We start from the raw sequence: 21,581 nt of genomic DNA on the forward strand, positions 1-21,581 counted from the left end.
CGCTTTTCTGGACATTAATTTATTTTTTAATGACCAGGTGCTTTATTTAACAGCCATTAGCCTTGCGCCACTACAAAGGACAGAAGTGGTGGCCATTTCATTTTAGAATCACCTAATAGGTGGCCACCGTTGCCTCCTACGAAAGAAAAAACAGTTATAACCATGCTTCCTCCAGGATTCGAACCCCGGCTCATCGCTACGTCAGTCAAGACCACTTACCACTATACGGGCTGGGCGTCCCGGATATTAATTTAGGCTATACGTTTTGAATGTAGTCAGTAGTCTCCTTGTCTACGAAATTTTTTTTCCAATAATTTGGTGAATACCATGTTATGCCTGTTTTTTAAGCGACTCAACCATCCACTATTGCTTCTAAAATCGCGGTAGTCCAAATACTTGGCAAAATTTTCAGGCTGAACTTTAATAACGGGTCCATGCAAAACTTCTTCAGAAATGATACTCTATCTAAATAACTGAAAACTGAGTTTTTTTAAGATTTTTTGATGCGTTCTTTTTACTAAACATCCCATCACTTAACTTCTATTAGCGGCCGAGTGGATAAGTTCACTGAACATTGAAAGTTCAACCCAAGTTCAGATTCCGGCAGACGGTCTGGCCGCAAGGGCACATTTGTGATTTTCACCGTGTGTGGCCTAAATATGAGCGAATTTTCCTCTGAAAGTCTTCACGAAGGCATGCCTGCACTACGCAAGATTTCCCTCGGGTGCATTGCCTGATCTTATAATTTAACCCCTAATCCACAACATAAAAATGCGTAAAGGAATGTTTACCTGCCGTTGTTAATGTGAACGGATTTAAAATAAAACTAAAGCAGTTCAAATTTTTGAATCTATTAAATTATCTTTGCTTTCTCTTTCCGAAACTATTAAGGGCTGCATTATGGAAAACCTTACAATAAAAGAAAGAAGAAATGACTTCCTGCATAGTATTTGATTAAAGTTTTCTTTGTGTAGCTGCATTCAAATGCTTAGATTGTAAATTCGAAGAAGAAAGCCAGTTTTCACAGCACATAAAATCCTCTCGTACGAGAATTTATGTTAAAAAAGATCTAAAGTTTTCCTGTCGTTAACCGAAATGTTCGTCATAGGAAATTCGGATTTACAAAGAACAAAACATTTTTGTAAAGTCTTACTGTGTTTCCACGACACATTTACTCTAAAAAAAGAACTTAAAGAAACTTATTGTCAAGTCCATTTAGACTCTTATGAAAAACAAACAACTTGCAGTCTACTCATGATGTAATTACAACTCAAAGGCTATTGTTTGCAAAACAGCAAGTTCTCCCTTGCCTTCAAGGACCTCCCCGAGTGGTCGAGGGGTTGAGACCGCTCAATACTGGCGATTGTTCAATCCCAAACGAATGAGTTGGCTGCATGATTAATTTTCGTGGCATTGGGTAACAATGCAGCTTGAACATAAGCAAGTTTCTTTTATAAAGTCCTCCACGAAGGCATCCCTCACTTGTGTTTGTCACATTCAAATAACCTAACCTTACCTAACCGATTCCTTCAAGGTACTGCCCAACAGCAGTCGAGCGGTAAAATCGCTGAACACCTGGTAATTCGACCTGGGTTCGGTTCCCAGCAAACGGGCTGGCTGCTTGGGCATTTTCGTGATTTTCCAGACACGTAACGTGGATACGAGCCAGTTTTCCTGAGAAAGTCCTCCACGAAGTCATCCCTCCCCTTAGGCAGATAACCCTCGAATGCCTTGCTGTAATTAATATAAACCAAACCAAACCTTCAGAGTGTTTTATAGGTTTCTTCAGCGTTCGCTTTCCTGACTTTTGAATTACAATTAGATTCTCCTCAATTATTTAATTATCGATCCCTTACTCAACGTGATTGGCTTCTAATTTTGATTTTTAGCAGCAGTTACATTCCGAGGAGAACTTTCTAAGGGAAAGTGGCTCGTAGTCAAGTTACACATAGGAAAAACCACGAAAATCAGCAGTCTTAACCACTTGACTACTGGTAGAGTGCCTTGCATCTTAATAAAGCCATATAACTTCAATAATGTTAGTTCATATTGTAAATTATCTGCTTTGCTATGTAAGACTGTCTTATATTTCTTTTTCATACCTTATTTTTATTTACACTCTTTCGCTTCATCCAGAATCAAGCATAAATGAGTAAAAATAGATTTAATTAAACACCATGACTAATTAGCAAACTAAAGTTAAACTTTACGCACCATAGATGAATGGCAATCGAAATATTTATTCAAATTAAAGCTCAGGAGTGACAAATTCAAAGCTTCTTGGTAATATGGCCCAAGAATGATGTGCCAATATCCATATCCTGCAAAAGTATGTAGGCTATACTTTTGCAGAGAGTAACAGGAAATGTATACAGAGTATAAATACTGCTATACAGAGTATAAATACTTATATACAGAGTATAAATACTGATATACATAGAATAATGATATACCGAGAGTAAAATTTATTATCGACTGAAATAAAACACATGATAAAATTGATTACATATAAGAAAACTGAATTTTCATTTTGATACAAAAAAGTATTTATGAAAAAATACAAACGTTTTACGAGACTCTCAAAATCAAGCCACATTTACGAACACTAATGTAACTCATATCTACGGTGATAGACGTAGTACCTGTTGCTGTGAATATATTATACTCAAGACGCTAGTCTGAGCTGTTTGTTATTATTTTACTTTCTGAATACTTTGACAAGAGAAAAATACTCTCGTGGTATTTCTTTTTGAAAAACTACATTCATCTACGGAAAATGAAAAAAACTTCATGAGCATGGATTGCTCGTGAAGCGCTGCATATTTTACTTCAGGTAGATAGGATATACAAATTTCCCACTTACCCTTGTAGGGACCCTTATTCAAATTTGGGACGGAACCCAGGCAGACAATCGGGTATATGCTTTGTCTAAATTAAATAATCCAATCCATTCCCACTTAAAAATATTTTCTTCGCATTTTATATCTAGCATTTCTAATTCTAGATATTTCTAATTCTAGACATTTTACATGCATTTTACTGCATTGCAAGTGCATTTGAAGTTTACTTACTATTATTAGTAAATATACTGAAATTCAATTAGAATGTTTTGAAATCTTAGAAATGTACTTCTGAGTGTATCTTAATATGAAACACTGCTACAATTTCAATCTAATTTGGAGTGCCATCATTCTTTGAAACATTACTTAATAATTATTCTTATCCTTAAAGACATCAGTTCATTACAGTAAGCAATCACATCATTAAACGCATCTAGTAACCGGTCTTAATTTTCAAAGTCGCATGGGCTTTCGCTGATATTTCATTTATACGTCAGAAGCCCTTAACGAGCTCTGAGTGTGGCATGCGTTCTACGGACAGTGTCTTAGATTCATTTTAAAGCAGTTTTATAACTTTTTTTTGGAGGAAAACAGTCTTTATTCTGTCCTTACGTACAGATGTCATGCTAAAACATCGTTAAATTGCATTCGATAGCGGTCAAAATGGATATTTTCGTTGAAATATGCTGCCTTAAACTTTTCGCGATTACAATACTTAATTTTTACTTCGTACAAGGAAGTAACAAGATTATTACATATTACGCACGTGAAGTACATACGCACGTGAAATACATACACGTATTACGCACGTGAAGTACATATTGCGCACGTGAAAAACCAAAGAATATTTTTAGTCCAAAGGGGTTTTGTTTTTGAAGGACTATTGTTTTCGTTTTGCCATTTTGCGTCGGAACACTATAAATGGCGTATCACTTTTCAAATCGTTGCCACTAACTACTATCGCCCTGTATTATATTTGAAGAAATTAAATAATGAAAATGTATGTATGTATAAATAAATGTATGTATGTATAAATAAATGTATGTATGTATAAATAAATGTATGTATGTTTCTCGCATTGTGATAAAACAACGATACCTAGAGCTATCCAATTCTGAATGACGTAATACTACTGCGAATATGGGCATCTTAAAGCCCAAATTTAAAATCTGGAATTTGTTTTATTATCAATTTCATATTTTGTAAAACTTTAACGAATTTTGGATTAACAAACTCAAAGAGTTAAAAGCGAGCACTCTACGGAGAAAAAAAACCTTTTTATCTCCAGCGCGGGAACTGTGTATCGGAAATTCTAAAGATATGCTCATTTTAAAATTATTTTGCGACACTGCTGTTGAACTGAATTTTATCGTTTAAGTGCACAGAACATGATATTTAATAAATAAAGATAACACACAAAACGTTAAAAAAACACCCCTTTGGACGGAATTTAAAATCTGAAACCTTTCGGATTTTTTTTTTTTGTGTATTTTTTTAAAATTTTTTATAATGGTTTTTACTGAACGGAACTAAAAAACCATAACTGGTTTTATGAGTTAAAACATGATCAAAAACTTTTTTACAGAAAATATTACACAATGAAAACAGCAAATTACCTTTACTAAAATAAATTACGTTTCTAACTCAGGAGTTGTATCGAGACTGGATGACAATTTATACGATGACCCCGAGTCTGATTCAAGGCAAAATCGCATGAAAAGGGCACCACCTTCATCATCAACAACTCAGCGCAAAGTTATTGAACTCGCTGTTTTTGTAGATAATGAGTTATATAAGAGGATAGAGGCTACAGCAGCTATTGATGCTCGCACAGCTACAATACGCCGAGTCCTTGGTATTCTGAACCAGGTAAAGTAATCCGCTTTTATTTGCACTTGAAGCTCTGTGGTACTTTTAGATTGGATTTAGAACCTTATCCTTAACCATGTTTCCTTATTGCTTTTCCTTTCTAATCCAAGACATAATTAGCGGGATTTAAATTTTGAAGCATCCTCTTAATTTTTGTCTTAAACTGTACAATTTAATTTACATATAGGTGCAACTGATTTACAATTATCCATCTCTAGAAACTAAATTCAAGTTTGTGGTCGTCAAACTCGAAATTCTGAAGTCTAGTCAGGTGTGTATGAATTTTCTTTCGGAATTTTATGAATTACGAAGTTTTATTAAAAATTTATTCCAAATTAGTACAAGTTTATTCAGATTCATTCTTATTCATTACAAAGATTTACTTGATATTTATTAATAATTTGATTTGTGTAGATAGTATAAATTATTACATATTAACGCATACTAATTGAAATTTGCTCATCATATAGTAGCATATAAAGAAAGTATTTATATGATCTATAAAAATTGTGTCTTACCTAGAATTGATAGTTTACCTCGAATAAAAAGTGAATAAATGTCAGTTATCTTATACGTCCTCTTTCACAATGTGATATTTCTATAGAAGGCAGTAAAGTCGCTGAACACTGGTAGTTCGGTCCGAGGTTGGAATCCCGCGAACGGGTTAGCTGCATGGGCGTTTTCGTGGTTTTCCCCATGTGTAACGTGTATACGAGCCAGTTTCCCTTAGAAAGTCCTCCACGAAGGCATCCCTCCCCTTAGGCAGATAGCCCTCGAGGCTTTGCCATAATCACACACACCACTTCTATAGAAGGTTAGTCTTCGAGTGCTACTGTCATAACATAATTACCTCTTTAAACTACAAAACCAGCATGAAGTGCATGAATATGTCTGAATTACATATCAGTAATATACGCTTATAGAGTTCTCAGATCATTAAGCTGTTCCTTAAACACATAATTCCAAGTACAAATTTTCTTAAAATATGTCTGAATTACGTTTACCTTAACACTTTCAAAGCAGTTTTAGTACTGCAGATTCCATAAATTAAAAAAAAAAATCTAGCCTTTTTAAATGGCCCTCGCACGATAAAAACTCTAGTTCGTAAATATTCATTACATTTTCAAAAATTAAATAACTCTGAGTACAACATAATCGACAGAGAATTTATTACTTTGTAGAGACATTAGGTATTTTTTTGGCGGGACAGATGAAAAATTAGCAACACCTTCGCCAGGAATCGAACCGCGGACCTCTGAAACACCGGCCCAGCGTGCAGAACCACTACACCCCAAGGGCATGCTAGGAAGGCGGGAGAAATACCTTATAACTTTGATAATTTTTCAATGCCTACTACAGACTGAAACTTGAGACTTTTGATAAAATTTATAGGCCAACTACAAAACATAATCTGTTCATCTTGGTGAGTAACAGTTCGGTTTTGAGTAAAGCAATGCTCATTATTAAATTTATGGCAGACCCATGAATACGGCAGTTATGCGTATCTTTACATAACAATTTTGTCAAGCACAGATATTAAGTGAAATATAAAAATTATTTATTACTTACTCACAAATCAACTGATAGTCTAGAAAATGTATTTTAAAAACACAAGGTATTCTAGTAAATGCTTTTAAATTTCAGGACTCCAGAAATCAGAGCAAATTATCAATTTTAAAGGAAGGAAAGCATCTTAGAAACTAGAATAAATTCTTCAGTTTAAAAAAAATCCCAAAAAATGTATTAAAGACAGAACAGCGGAAGAATTATTTTAAGTATCTAGGATTTTGAAGGATTTCAGGTTGAGACGAAGATGTTACTAGAGTTTAAAACGATTAACGATTACGTCGCTTTAGTTGAAAACAAAACTCAAAATAATTTTACAAAATATGGAATCAATTCCTCCGAAAGAAGAAATTGTTCTTTAGTTTCCGGATGATTTACTATAGTTGAAAAATTTTGACTGATTCAACGAATTTGGAGATTTTCTACAATTCTCTGAGTATTACTGAGAGAACATTGGACTTAATGTGCAGGAAACATCTTTGAAAGAAATTTCAAACAAGAGACGCTTTTCTAGAGTAAATATGTTTAACAAAGAAAGGTGCCCCGAGCTCATGTGTCTGCTTGTCTGCTCATGTGTCTATGAATCAGTATCTGCTTATTCAATATCGCAATGAAATACTATACCAGTGTGTTTATATATGTCGCTGCTAAATATACGGTATCGTTGAGATGAAATAATAGGTAGAAACATTGCAGCGATCTTGCTAAAAAGTTACCAGGAGCTGTAGCTCCACGAAAATAGTTCAACGCTGTATTAAAATATTAAAAAAGAAGAAATTTTATAAAAAAATTATTAATCTAGAAAAAACTGGAAAAAAATCGCTTACACGCGAAATAAAACTATTAAAAATCAATGTTGGAAGACATAGAATGCACGAAAAAATTAATCTGACCGTTGTGATATGTGAAAAGTTAATACACATAAAAAGATCGACGGAACAAGTTAAAACAAAAAAATTCAAAAAATATTAAAACATAAAATGCAAAAATTATAATGTAAACATAAATTGCAAAATTACAAAAATACAATAATTACAAAGCGGAAAATGGTAAATTAACCCACTCGAACCCTCAACCAGGCTTATCAATGGAAAAATGATTGAGTGTCGAACTAGGCCAAATACCATTACGCGTTTCGCCGAAACAGACCATTGAAGCTCTTGTTTGATGAGTAAAATTTTTTAAAAAAACCTGAATTGTCCCGAAAAACTCTTTTTTGGAGCTTCAATTCTCTGTTCCTCTTACCCGACGCGTCCGCAGAAAAACACATTAAGGTGTTAAAAAAAGGTAAATGCAACTCCGAGCAATGCAAAATTAAAATCAAAATAAAATAAATAGCGGTCTGCTATTAGTCAAAATTACAATAACGTACGGGCTGGTCCTGCATAGCTTAAAGAAGAAAAAACTTTTATAAAGATAATGGTGCTGTAATCAAATTAATATGCAATTAAACTTGCAAGAAAACAAACGCCGTTGGGTCTTATTAGGACCAAAAAATCATAAGAAACACATAAAACAAAAGAAACTAAAAAACTGACCTGGGTGGTGCCGTCCTCTGTATCGCGTAACAGATTTGAAAAGGGTGCAAATCCTCTCCGTGTGCTACCAACCTTCCTTCTCGTCGTGTGACGTAGGTGGGTGAAACAATCTAATCTGTATAGGCTAATGGGCTGAGATTGTAGTTTTGGCGGGAACTCTACTCCCCTCCTTTTCTAAAGAGGGTGTGAGAGACGCGAAAAGACATGGAAAGAACTCAAAATGGCGTCAGTCAAGTTGTTAGAAGAACAAAACTGCTTCAAATAAGTGAAAATGGCTAATTCAGCTAAGATTACTCTTTTTGGCCACAAAAGAAAGAGTAAAATGGAAAAAAGTTATTTGTTAATAAAAGTCGTCATTCTTCAAGCTAGAGGGCGGTCAAGCTACTATGAAAAATGAAAAGGCCCGATTTGTTAATAATAGTAGAATTCGGCCATCTAAGTAATTCAAAACTATTAAAACAATAGTATTAAAGTATAGTGCCAAAATCTTTGGAGGAAAGAAAATGTAGTGGCGAGAATAATCTGTACATTTATACAATTTTTACATTAGATTATCTGAATCAGCCATCCACTTTATACCGTCCCATTGGGCTTTAAGTATAAAATTTCAATATCCAAAACAAATTATCTAAAAATTGGTAAGGCTATTGTCAGCTTTTTTTAAGGTATTTTTAATTATTTTATGAGGAATTTGGTTATTTTTCAAAATTGTGACGAAGTATAGTATTTCTTCTTGTAAGTGTTATGTAGTATTACATATTCTTTTTATTCTAAGTAGCTGTGAAAAAATTGTGTTAATGATGATTCTTTTGAAAATATTAGAATTCCAGTTGGTTAACTTTAGTTTAGAAAAAGTGAATTCTCTCCTCTTGTCGTAAACTTTAATAAAATTGTAATCAATAATATTTAAGTCAAGGTACATGATTTTGCACCGTATTTGTATTATTTAGTTTTAAGCAAGTTGGGTAGATATTAGCCGCTTCTATTTTGTTATGGTTGTTAAAGGCAATGATATCATCAATGTAACGATAGATGTGTTGGTAAAATTTATGTTCTTCTTTACTTAGTGAACGGACAAAGGTCAATTATTTTGTGAAAAGGAATAATTCACACACAGCACTTGAAAAATTACCTCCCATTGGGATTCCTTGAATTTGTTTAAAGATGCTATTGTTAAAGAGAATAAAATTATTGAAAAGCACGCTCGAAAGAAAAAGTTGCCATTTTTCGGTATCAATTATTGTCGAAATCTGTGGAATTATATCTGGTAGAGCAAGTAAGCTGGTATAGATTTCTTCAAGTGGTAAGGTAGTATATAGGTTCTCGAAATCGTAGCATTGTTTCTGGTCTATTTTAAGTGAATTAATTGTCTTAATCACTAGCTCGTTACTTGAAATCATCCAGTTGCAATGCAGATCCTTAAAATCATAGTTATTAATTCACGTATTAAACGAAGTTTTTTTGCAAAAAGATAATCTATTTCTTTAAGATAACTTTTGGTACTATTGGCAATAAACCTGAATTTAATAGGAGACTTATGAAATTTTGGAAGCGCATAGAGATTTGCAAATCTGTTATAGTTCCGGGGATGTATCTCGAGTCTTTTATGTAGTGCGTTAAATTTATTGATAAGAATTTTGGTGCTGGCAGTAATTTTTTGGTAAGTGCAATTATTATTTAGTTCTTTTTGCAGAAGGTTGAAGTAAAACTTTTTTCAAATAACACTAAAATTGTTGCTAGCTTTGTCAATTTTTGTAATGATAAAATTATCTTGTTGTTTTTTAATAAGATTATAGAGTTGCTTCTTATTGTGTAAAGAGTTGAAAGAAGGTGTCTTGAAAAGTAAATGTTGAAATTCTTTAATCAGAGCAGCTTTCCATTCAAGAAAAGTAGTAGTAGGTAAATTGGATTTATTACTAAGATGATAAATTTATCTAGATCTTGATTGAATTGTTTGAGGCAAAAGTGTTTATTGATACTGAAAGTAGGACGAAATTTGGTACCAAGTTGTGAAAGGGCTCGCAATTCTAAGTCTTCAATGATGTTAAGATCTCCGGTTATAACATGTTGGTGGAAAGGATCGACATATTTATGGTAAAGAGGTAGTTGGCAATTACATATGCTATTTTCTTGTACCTCGTGGTGGTTGATAAAGAGTTGACCTAAGGTCTTTTCAAATTTAAAGCAGGCTTAATTTGTAGTAGTTGGTCAGGAAGCAAGTGTTGATGTTTTTTTAAAATGCTAGGCCTTTTTAGTTGATCGTAAGAAGGGTGTTTGAATGTATGTAGAAGTTTAATGGCATTCTTAGCAAATTATTTATGTTCAAGGAAGGAATGAAGATTTTTAATTATTAATTTCAGATCTTGGGCAGAAAAAAATTTTTTATTTTTGGAATCACCTCCTCTCGTTCCTCTGGTCGTTACATTGCTAAAAAATCTGAATTATCCATATATTGAGACTTCTGTCTGTCTATTGGTGGTATGACTTAGATATGCATTCAGTCCGTAAGGATAAAGTGACTTTTTTTGAAGTATGTAGATGGATTCCTTAAACAGTCTAAGTTTAGTGTTCGGTACAATATCAAGCACAGTAATTTCTATGTTATCAAAATTATGCATATTATAATGCTCTAGAATTGCGGTATGCTGACTATTTTTTGTGAGATTATTGCTGTTATTTTTAAATTTTTTAATATGAGATCTATGGTTATTAATTCTGAGGTTGAGAGGGTTTTTTTGTTTGACCTATATACGTGAGAGAACATTCTTTACAGGTGATTTGGTAGATACAATTGTGAGTCTTTCATAGTGATTGTGTCTTATAAGTTTTAGTAGGAAGTGGAGTAGCATTAGCTTTACAGGTTTTTCAAAGCATGTTGCTTCATTTAATTATCTCTATGTGATTGATCTGAGCCTGTGAACTGAAAGTAAAGAGGGAGCTAGCCTGCTTTACAGTGTTTTTTGGAAGGAAGACTAACCTATCGTGAAAGTGAAACTGTAAACAGTATCCGGTAACTTAAAAGCTAGAGCTTAAAAAAATGAAATAGAAATTCACATAAAACTTGCTGAAACTTTTAGCGCTCGAGGTTGCTAAAAAGAAATATAATCGAAACAGAAATTGTAAAGCTAACAAGTAATGAGACGTAAGACCTATTTGGTCTTAAAAATTTTTTGCGCATAATGCTGCAAAAATATATGAAATAATAGGTAGAAACATTGCAGCGAACTTGCTAAAAAGTTACCAGGAGCTGTAGCTCCACGAAAATAGTTCAACGCTGTATTAAAATATTAACAAAGAAGAAATTTTATAAAAAAATTATTAATTTGGAAAAAACTGGAAAAAAACAGCTTACACGCGAAATAAAACTGTTAAAAATCAATGTTGGAAGACATGCGAATGCACGAAAAACTAATCTGACCGTTGTGATATGTGAAGTAACTTTTGTCTTTGTGGAGGGTAATACTCGCCCGAAAGAAAGCGTTAGTTAAGAAATACTTGCAGAGTGGAACATTTCTCCTGTATTAATCAGATCTAAACCATACAGCATTTATAGCGCACATAAAAATGACGTACTTCAAGTCACAGTATGTCACCCTCTGTTTTTTTTAAACTTCAATCTGGCTTTTCCAAGGATGTGAGTTGCTACTGCGAAGCATGGTCAGCAATGCAGTTAAAGACATAGAACGTATAGAATGTTATTGTGAAGCTTACCTGTTAGCTTTCGTCCATTATATACGCTATTAGAAAAAAAAGTCTTCATTGAGGAGTTAGTTTTGATCTGTGAAAGTATAAAAACCATAATTTGTAAACTGTTTTTCTTGAAATCGTTCTATTTCGTAGTATCTGGTAGAGATCCTTCACACAAATATAATCTGTAAATTTCCTTCCAATCTATATAATAATTCTCATTTTATTCGTAATAATCTGTTTACTGCTTGTTTTTGAACAAAAATTTACCATTATTCATATAAAGGACACTTTCATTATATCCATCAAACTATACTTAGTAAAGAATATTTTAAAATAATGCTACAGATATTGAAATTTTGATCTTCTTAGGATGCTCCAAATGCAGAAAATGGAGATATTGATAAATATCTGGATAATTTTTGCGTCTGGCAAAGTAGACTAAACGTTCACGAAGGTAGCATTGGGCACTGGGATCATGCTATAATGCTTACAGGGTAAGTCAGAAAGTATTTCTTAGTTCCCCTGAAAACTGTACTTTTGAGAACTTATGTGGATAATTTTTTGAAATCATATGTATATAATTATTTGTTTTGTAGAACAGTTTCCAGATATTAACTTTACATATTTTATACAACATACTGTTCATACTAAAACTTGGGCAATTTATTCTCAGTCTAATTTTACCGTCGCTTTAACCGACGATAAAATTAGACTGAGAATAAACTCATTTTTATGACTCATTGCAGGAAAGATTTGTTCAAGCAAACTCGTGGGAAAAGAAATCCGAAAGTTTTAGGTTGGTATATCTTGATACTTGTACCTTTTCATATTCAAAACATTGACTCATTTCACCTCGTTACTGATAAATTTTCTATGTTTCAAAGTCGCTGTATCGAATTTGAGGAAAAAAAGGTGGAGGAAGGAAAAAGTTAGGAAAAATCATTTTTCACCTATAAGGAGTGAAGTTTTTATATTTTTCTCCAGCTTCTTTTGAAACAAAGTGAAAAAAATAATTTATTATTTAAATAATTTTTAAATATTTTCGTTTGCTTTAAAATGAAGGAGAGTTAATGTCATTTGAAACTTAGCTTGTTTTAAGTCACTTTATATTTCGGGCACTACTGGCATAGAAATTGGCTATTGTTAACAAACAAGAAACCTTTACAAGGTTGCAACAGCATAAATGTGCCCTCGTCCTTGTTAAGAACAGTTTTTAACTCATAGAGGCAATCGTCAATGAAATGCAGACACGTTTGTTCGGGGGAGCTGCTGTGCAAATAAGGTGTTAAAACATACTCTGATTAAGAAACCAGTCGAGAACTCTTATTAAGCACTCTTATTCACGTTTAAAACTAATCTTCATACATCACTTATACGTCCCTTCTTATAAATACGCATATTCTGAGAAATTTCATGTCAAAATATAATAGTGTCTTTTTAAGTTTAAAACAGCACTTTTACTGTGTGAACTAAAACTTATTACTTAGAATATTTTATTTAAAGGACAAAAAGAAGGCTAGACACGGTTGCTTCAAATGCCGATTTTATATAAAATACGTTTTTAAATTATAGGTCTGGCATGGGTGAATGGTATGTGCCGCACCAATTACAGCTGCACATTGAACGAAGGTACAAGTTTTGAAGCAGCTTTTGTCATCGCTCACGAGATAGCTCACAAGTAAGAGCACTGTATTCCTTTTCAGTTTAAAAAAATACACTGTTATATTCTCATTGTTTTCATACAACTGGATGTTTAGATTTTCATCGTTTTCCTTTTTTGTCTTAAAATAACATAATGTTTGCCTTAAATATATCCTAACATAGTAATGTATTAGTAATTTTGTACTTACTAGCCATCCTTCGCCCAAAACCAAAAAATATTGTAATATGATAAATTCGGCTAAGCTTAACTGGGGGGAGGGGAAGGAGGAATGAAAGATATTTCCGGTAATTCATTAGTCCCAGTTACATATAATCTAAGAATAGTAAAAATGTATTTTTCCTGAATGAAAAATTAATAGCTGAAAGGAAGCAATAAATAATAATTCTTCTTTATGTCACGTAGTAATATTGACAACATCTGATGTTCAAAACAAACGTAGACTTAACAATACTAGTATTTTTATCAAGAGATTTAATATAGAGTGAAGTCTTCCTATCCATGGTTTGAGATAATTATGTTCTGTAGCGATATTACCTTACAGTACTTTATTACCGATGACGGCATTAATCGATTTGCAAAATGAGTATTACACCTCAGAGCTCCATACATGAGTTAAAAATACTATATATTTGAAATGTATTATACAGGTTTATTAATACCATAAATTACCAATTATGTATTAATTAATACTAGTTATGAATCAATTATAAAGATAACTCAGTGGGGGATAGAATAATTAACAAGTAGAAGAAGAAATATTCCTTTTAATTATTTTTGACATACTTGCAGTGATGGAATAAAATTTGAGAAACCTGAAAATAGTGATTACGTATCAAGCGAAAAGAATTCATACCTTACATTAAAAATTTTGTTCTTTAGCTCAAAACTGCTTTTTTTAAAACAACCATACAATGACGTTTTGTCTTTTTAACTCTGTCTTTTTATTAGTCACATATTTTTCTCAAGCAATTTAAGGTTCATAAGTATATGAACCATCTTTTTAGATTCTATCAATTTTTATTTTGGAACACGTCATCCTTTGCTCCTTCGATTGCAATCTAACTATCTATATACATACAGTCTTACTTACTTTCCAACAGCACGAAAAAAGAATATTCAAACCTTTTAATCGTTAAATTTAATCCCTTTGCTTTTTGTTCTGAAAAATAATAAAACGGCGCAAGCATATATACTCACAAACATTTACTGATTTTTAAATTTCAAAGCAGTCATACTGGAAATATTTATTATATTTATTGCGATATTATCAAACATATATTACACTATTGCAGAAAACATTTATTACATTATTTTAGTAAATATTTATTACATGTTAAATTTATTGCTCTAAACACCTATTACATGTTACATTTATTACTTAATATACTTATTACATACTGAAAATTCAGAAATAAATGAAAACAATTATAATAAACTCAGAAACGAACTGAGCGACGAGAAATAACAACTCACAATGCTCTAATAAAATTAATGACTTATAAATGGCAATTACCATCCGCTCTGCGGTCCGTAAAATTAGTTTTACTAACAACAGGAAAAATTAGAAATGTTACTCATCTGTTTAGATTATAAAACATTGCACTTTGATAAAGAATTTAGATATTTTAATGGTGTGTTTATAAATATTTGGCGGTCTTTATCGGTTTAGCTAGAAATCATCTTAAAGAATAGTATTATAATTATCAATATCGACATTTGTTTATTGTTTTCATATAGTATACTGTTCACTTTTCGAGGTGGTTCATGATCGATGGGAGAGACTCACTGGTGTTATAATTAAGAGATATTATTTTAATGTTTGTTACCATTTCTTAATTTGTATATTTTCTCCCAAGAATAAATGGAAAAATCCCATATATACTTTAAAGGTTGAATTAAACTAGTTGAGTTATAGTAAATACACTCTTTTGCAAAAAAAATCGAAGCACCATGAAGGAAGTGGTTGTTTTTGATGAAATTGAATATGTGTATAGCTCATAGATAGATAATAAAATTATTAAAAAATCAAGGTCATAGTACCTGTTCACGGATCACAATCACCCATTGAGCGTTCAAATTAATAGTTGGTCGAACCGCCCCTGGCGGCAATGCATGCTTGAATTCGTGAGGCAAGGATTGTTAGAGGTTCCTAATGTTATCCTGAGACACATTCTGCCAGGCATTCATCATTCGTCGCTCCAGATCTGCGATATTTTGTGGTGCACGAATCTGGCGGCCTAACATGCCCAAGACATGCTCGATTGGTGAAAGGTCTGGTGACCTTGCCAAGAAAGAGTATTAACAGCACAGAGACAGTCCAGAGGTATGCGAGTGGTATGTGGCCTGGCATTATCTTGTTGGAAAATTGCCCCAGGATGACGTGCCATGAAGCGTAATGCAACCGGCCGCAGGATGGTATCAACATATCGTTGAGCTGTTAAAGATGTACGGAGGATGACCAAAGATGACCTGCTGTCATAAGAAATAGCGCCCCACACCATCACACCAGGGTTATGGCTGTATGCCTTTGTAAGAAAAGGCTGATTGGAACCGCTGGCCCCGTCCTCTCCAGACCCGAACACGGTTGTCATCTTCTTCAAGAGTGAAGCGGGATTCATCGCTAAACACTGTACCATTCCAGTCTGATGGTAGCTATGATGATCGGCTGCGACACCACTCCAAACGACTCCGGCGATGTTGTGGGGTCAAAGGCAAACGTCTTAAGAGCCTCTGTAAGCATAACCCCGCCTCAGACAAGTGCCATGAGATGGTGAACGGTACCACGGGAGGTACAGACATGCGTTCAATAGTCGACAATGATACCGTTGGGGCGGTTCGGGCCTGTCTAACAATCATCTTATCTTCCCTTGCATTTGTGCTCCTTGGACTTCCAGCGCCTTTATTTCGTCGGCAATTTCCTTGTAGCAACCATTGCTGCCAACATCTTTGCACATTAGTGTCTGTACGCTGCAGGTGGCGGCCTATTGCTCAGTATGACCACCTAGCTTCACGCAACCCTACAATGCGACCACATTTGAAGTCGTTTAGTTGTCTGTAAGGTCTTAAAAATTAAACTAATCGTATAATAGGTATTTTTCAAAAGCCTACTATAAAATCATTATTATCTTATTATTTTTCAAGTTTTCCAATTTTAATATCATTATTATTTTTCAAGTTTTCCAATTTTAAAATCCTACTAGGCTTGCTTTCGAAGACGCAATGTTTTATTATCTTTCTAATTTTTAAACTCCTGTTGCTGCTTAAATTCGAAGTCGTACGGTAATTAAATAATCTTAAGTTTGTATCTCAAGTATATCAAAAGATAAATAATATTTGACTTATTGTACGCATCAAAGTTTTGTAAATGCCACTCATTGCTTACTCCACATGCAGTTTTTGTAGATCTTATTATCTATCATTATTTCAGGAATGAAAAGACTCAAGTTTTTATTTTTTTTAATTAACTTCCAATATTTTTCGCAGCTTGGGAGTAATGCATGATGGTAGTGGAAACAACTGCGAGCGAAATAAATTCATCATGTCAGATAAAACAGGACCAGGGAAGGTACACTGGTCGTTGTGCAGTAATGCTTATATAAAGAATTTTTTCAGGTGAGTGTGTGATTATTTTCCCTTTCTGTATCTCTTTCCGATAATCTAAACTTTAAATAATGTTACAGTTTATGTAGTTGGCCACGAGAGGGCGCAGCGTTTTTTACTTTTAGCTTGTTATATTTTTCTTACCGCATTGTGGATTTTTGAGATAGATGTAGTGGCAACCAGAAAAACATGATGAATGTTCTAATGTAAGCATACAATTCTTGTACATAGCTGTAAATAAAGCTTCTGTGTGATAAAAATGAAAAGTAATTCCAAGCGTTCCTGTGGATATTTATTAAGAAAGGTAAGCAAAATTTCACTTATAGATGTTGTTAAAATGTAAATAATAAGAATAAGAAAAAAGATCATAAGTTTCAACATGGTGCCGAAACCCGGGATCGAACCAGGGACCTTTAGATATATTGTGATTTAAGTATTTATTATTGTCCGATTAGTGATTGAATATTGATTATTAAGATGGATAAGTTAAAAGCACTAAAAAAGAAGCGAGGAATGTTAAGAGCATCAGTAACAAGACTGATAGCTAAAATGGAAAAGGAAATAGAATCGGATAATATTAAATTTGATTTATTAGAAGATGATTTATCCATCTTAAATGAAAATGAAAACGATATACTAATATTGAACTCTGAAATCGAATCTATCCTAACAGATGAAAAAGAGTACGAAACTGAAATACAGGATAGCTTGGAATATAAAAATAAAATTATCTTGTGTAAATCGAAGATCAGTAGAATAGTTAGAAATAGAAAATGTGTTAAATTAAATGAGTTGCCATCTAATTCTGCTACTATAGATACGATAGAGAACACAAATACAAATGGCGCTAAACTTCCGAAACTAACCATAAATAAATATAAAGGCGAAATATGTGAATTTCAAAGTTTTTGGGCTCAATACGAATCTGCTATACATAATAACTCTGCTTTAAAGGATGTAGACAAATTTAATTACCTCACATCTTTACTAGCGGACACAGCTTTAATTTCAATAAAGGGATTACCGTTAGTTGCCGAAAATTATGCTAAGGCAATAAATATTCTGAAAGAAAGGTTTGGTAGAAAGGACATTTTAATAAATGCACATATGAATCGTCCGCTGAATTTAAAGCCAGTTAAAAAAATGGATGATATTAAAACATTACGTAACTTATATGATAGCTTAGAAATTGAAATTAGAAGCCTTGATTCCCTTAACGTTACTTCGAATTCTTACAGCTATTTGTTATGCCCACTGTTAATGAGGATACTTCCTAGCGAATTGGTTTTAGAGTTTAATCGATCTTTAACCCCTGACAGAGAAACCACAGTGACTAACATTTTGGAATTTCTGAAGAAGGAAGTTGAAAGCAGAGAGCGTACGTTTTTCCAAACATCGCCAAACTATTCCGAGTTTAACATTAGAACCGAACAACATAAACATCAATCGCGAGACCTTATTAAAAGTGAGAAATATCATACTGCCTTCAAAAACAAACATTTTGTTCCAGCAGTTGCGTCGTTGAATACGAATACATCAACAGCCGATTGTATATTTTGTGGGAAGATAGAAAATGAATCTTTGAAACATTCTACTTCAAATTGCGCAATTCCAATTGAGGAAAAAAGAAAAAATCTAAAATTGGCTAACAGATGCTATTTATGCTTTCGTAGGTCTCATACATGCTGCCCGTTGCAGCTCGAATATACGCTGTGATTTATGTTCATTAAGGCATAATACTATTTTACATGATAATAAATTTGAAAATAAACGGGAAAGTAAAGGTGAGCTTAAAACAGACACAGTGGTGGCGTCAATTTCGGAAAGAGATAACAAAAATAGGGTTTATTTACAAACTGCAAATGCAATAGCTTTAGGTCAGAATAGAAGAAAAAATGTAAGACTCATTTTCGATTCTGCCTCTCATAAATCTTTCATCCTGACAGAAGTATCAAAAAATTAAAATTAAGTGTTGTGGGGGAAGAAGAACTTCAGATTTACACCTTCGGCTCTACTGAGCCTACAGTTAAAAGGCTAAAAAAAGGTTAAGGTTATTCTTAAAGATATATGTGGACCTGGGAAAATATTAATTGAAGCTCTTGAAACTCCAGAAATTAATCAAGCTGTTATTGGTATGCCAGGAAAGGAAATACTTAATTATTGTAAGGAAAATTCGATAAGACTTGCTGATGCTACAGATATAGGTGTCCATAACTCTCAAATATCAGTATTAATTGGTAATGATTATTACTGGAAAATAGTCACTGGAAAAGTTAAAAGATTATCAAAGGGTCTTGTTGCCTCTGAAACCGTATTTGGTTACACTATAAGCGGAACTGAAGCATTAAGTAATGTTTCTACACTTCATTCCGGAATTACGGTAATGAATGTTGTTGAGAATACTTCACATCCACATGATTTGGAAATTAGTGCAGCTCTAAAAAGGCTATGGGATTTAGATGCAATTGGAATACATGACTATTCAGCAAATGAAAATGACACTGAAGTTATGCGTAGATTTGAAGAAACTATTGAATATAAAACCAATCGTTATGAAGTTTCATTACCTTGGAAGGACAATATGAACAAAATGGGTGGTAATTATAACATCGCCTTAAACAGATGGAACAGTTTACTTAGAAGGTTTAAGAAAAATCCTGAAATTTATGACAAGTATTCAAGGGTAATTGAAGATTATCTAAATAAAGGAATAGCTGAAAAGGCTCCGAAGAATTCTGAAGAAAACATCTATTATTTGCCACACCATTGTGTAATCAGAGAAGATCACGATTCTACGAAATTAAGGGTCGTATTTGATGCTTCCTCGCATACTCATGACAGTCTATCTTTAAATGATTGCTTATATTCAGGACCAAATTTAAACCCTGAATTATTAGATTTGCTAATTAAGTTTCGTCAACACAAAATAGCATTTGCTGCAGATATCGAAGCTGCTTTTCTACAAATTCTGTTGAAGCCTGAGGACAGAAATGCAGTAAGATTTCTTTGGACTTCAAAGGAAAAGGAGCAACCGACGATTTTAAGAATGACGCGTGTAATATTCGGAGCAACCTGTAGCCCCTTTTTACTAGCAGCAACTATAAAGCATCACGCAAGAAAGTTGAAAGCACAATATTCGAAGATCTGTCAGCTTCTTGAAGAAAATGTTTACGTAGATGATTTGATTCATGGTACAGATGATGAAGAAGAAGCTGCAGAAATTTATGAAGATGTGAAAAGAATTATGATGCTTGCTAGTTTCAATATGAGAAAGTGGAGGAGCAATAACGCCCAATTACATGCGATTTGGAATGCAGCTGAAAATACGAAGTTTAATGGAGACGGAATGAATAGCACTTTGTTAGGATATATTTGGAATCATGAAGCAGATAAACTGAAATTTCGAATCAAAGATGAATTACTCAAGGATCCGACTGAGGAAATAACAAAACGGAAGATTCTTCAAGTTGCGGGCGAACTATACGATCCTATCGGTTTCATATCTCCCTTTGTTGTTGCAGCTAAAATGATGATGCAAGAATGTTGGCAAAGAGGTTACCAATGGGATGCACCACTTGATCAAGAATTGCAGAATCGATTTAAAACCTGGTATAATGAAATTCCTAAATTAAAAAATGTTGAAATTCCAAGACATTATTTCAGCAATCTGTCAAAAGGAAATCTGTCGAATATTCAATTGCACTGTTTTACAGATAGTAGCCAAAAGGGATATGGTGCCGTTGTATATTTGAGATACAATGAAAATGAGTTAACAAAAACATCATTTGTTATGTCCAAAGCAAGAGTTGCTCCCATAAAAAGAGTTACGTTACCTCGACTGGAGCTTTTAGGAGCAGTCATAGGAGCTCGACTCATCACATACATCCGACATTCGTTGAAAAACATAGAAATGAAGATTTATATGTGGACAGATTCAGAAATTGTATTACATTGGGTCAAGGCTGATCCGACAAAATGGAAACAATTTGTACGAAATAGGTGTCTAGAAATACAAGAGAAAACTGATCCAGATTGGTGGAATTATTGTCCCAGCCATGAGAATCCTTCGGACTTATTGACGAGAGAACAGAAGGTAGAAACCCTTTCAAAAAATGAGCTGTGGTGGTATGGCCCACCTTGGCTTGTCAAAGATAACAGCATTTGGCCCAGATCTTCGAGAAATTTTAAGGAATATGATAAAATAACAAATTCTGAGAAACGAAAAGGAAAGAAGCAAGAAATTTTAACAGCAAACTGTATTGTTGAAAATATCATTCCTATCGATAACTTTAGTGACATAAAAAAGGTATATAGAATAACATCTTATGTTTTCAGATTTATCAATAATTTGAAAAACCCAAAACTAAGAAGCATTGGACCTGTTAAAGCTGAAGAGATGAATGAAGCAGAGAATTTCTGGATCAAGAAAACTCAGGAAGAAAATTTTAGAGAAGAAATAAGGAAATTAAAGATGAAACAAATCATACATAGTTCGAAAATATTTACATTAAATCCATTTGTAGACTCAAATGGAATACTCAGAGTAGGAGGAAGGCTTCAAAATGCTGGGTTAAGCTATAATCAAACATACCCAGCAATACTACCTGAGAAGTCTCATTTCACAGATCATATCATTAAAGATTGTCACGAAATGCAAGCACACGCTGGTGTAGCTGAAACTTTAACTCAAATTAGGGAAAAATTTTGGATACTTAAGGGTCGACAGAGTGTAAAGAGTAATATTAACAAGTGTGTGATTTGCTACAGATTTAAAGCTAAGCCACTAAGTCAGGATATCGCTCCTTTACCAATCGA

At 33.4% G+C, this 21,581-nt stretch overlaps 1 protein-coding gene across 1 annotated transcript in view; it reads left to right on the top strand.

Annotated features, from left to right (window-relative positions):
- The window catches only part of LOC118188807 (A disintegrin and metalloproteinase with thrombospondin motifs adt-1-like), a 63,898-nt gene that overhangs the window by 16,752 nt on the left and 25,565 nt on the right, over positions 1-21,581 (top strand). The window contains exons 5-10 of the mRNA XM_035359314.2: positions 4,489-4,709; positions 4,897-4,980; positions 11,873-11,997; positions 12,250-12,299; positions 13,076-13,181; positions 16,650-16,778. Of these exons, the coding sequence (XP_035215205.1) occupies positions 4,489-4,709; positions 4,897-4,980; positions 11,873-11,997; positions 12,250-12,299; positions 13,076-13,181; positions 16,650-16,778 (715 nt within the window). The remainder of the gene's footprint in view (positions 1-4,488; positions 4,710-4,896; positions 4,981-11,872; positions 11,998-12,249; positions 12,300-13,075; positions 13,182-16,649; positions 16,779-21,581) is intronic.

Source organism: Stegodyphus dumicola, chromosome X2, assembly GCF_044657685.1.
Source record: "Stegodyphus dumicola isolate Sdum_Otavi_A_Nest chromosome X2, ASM4465768v1".
Taxonomy (NCBI): Eukaryota; Metazoa; Arthropoda; class Arachnida; order Araneae; family Eresidae; genus Stegodyphus; species Stegodyphus dumicola.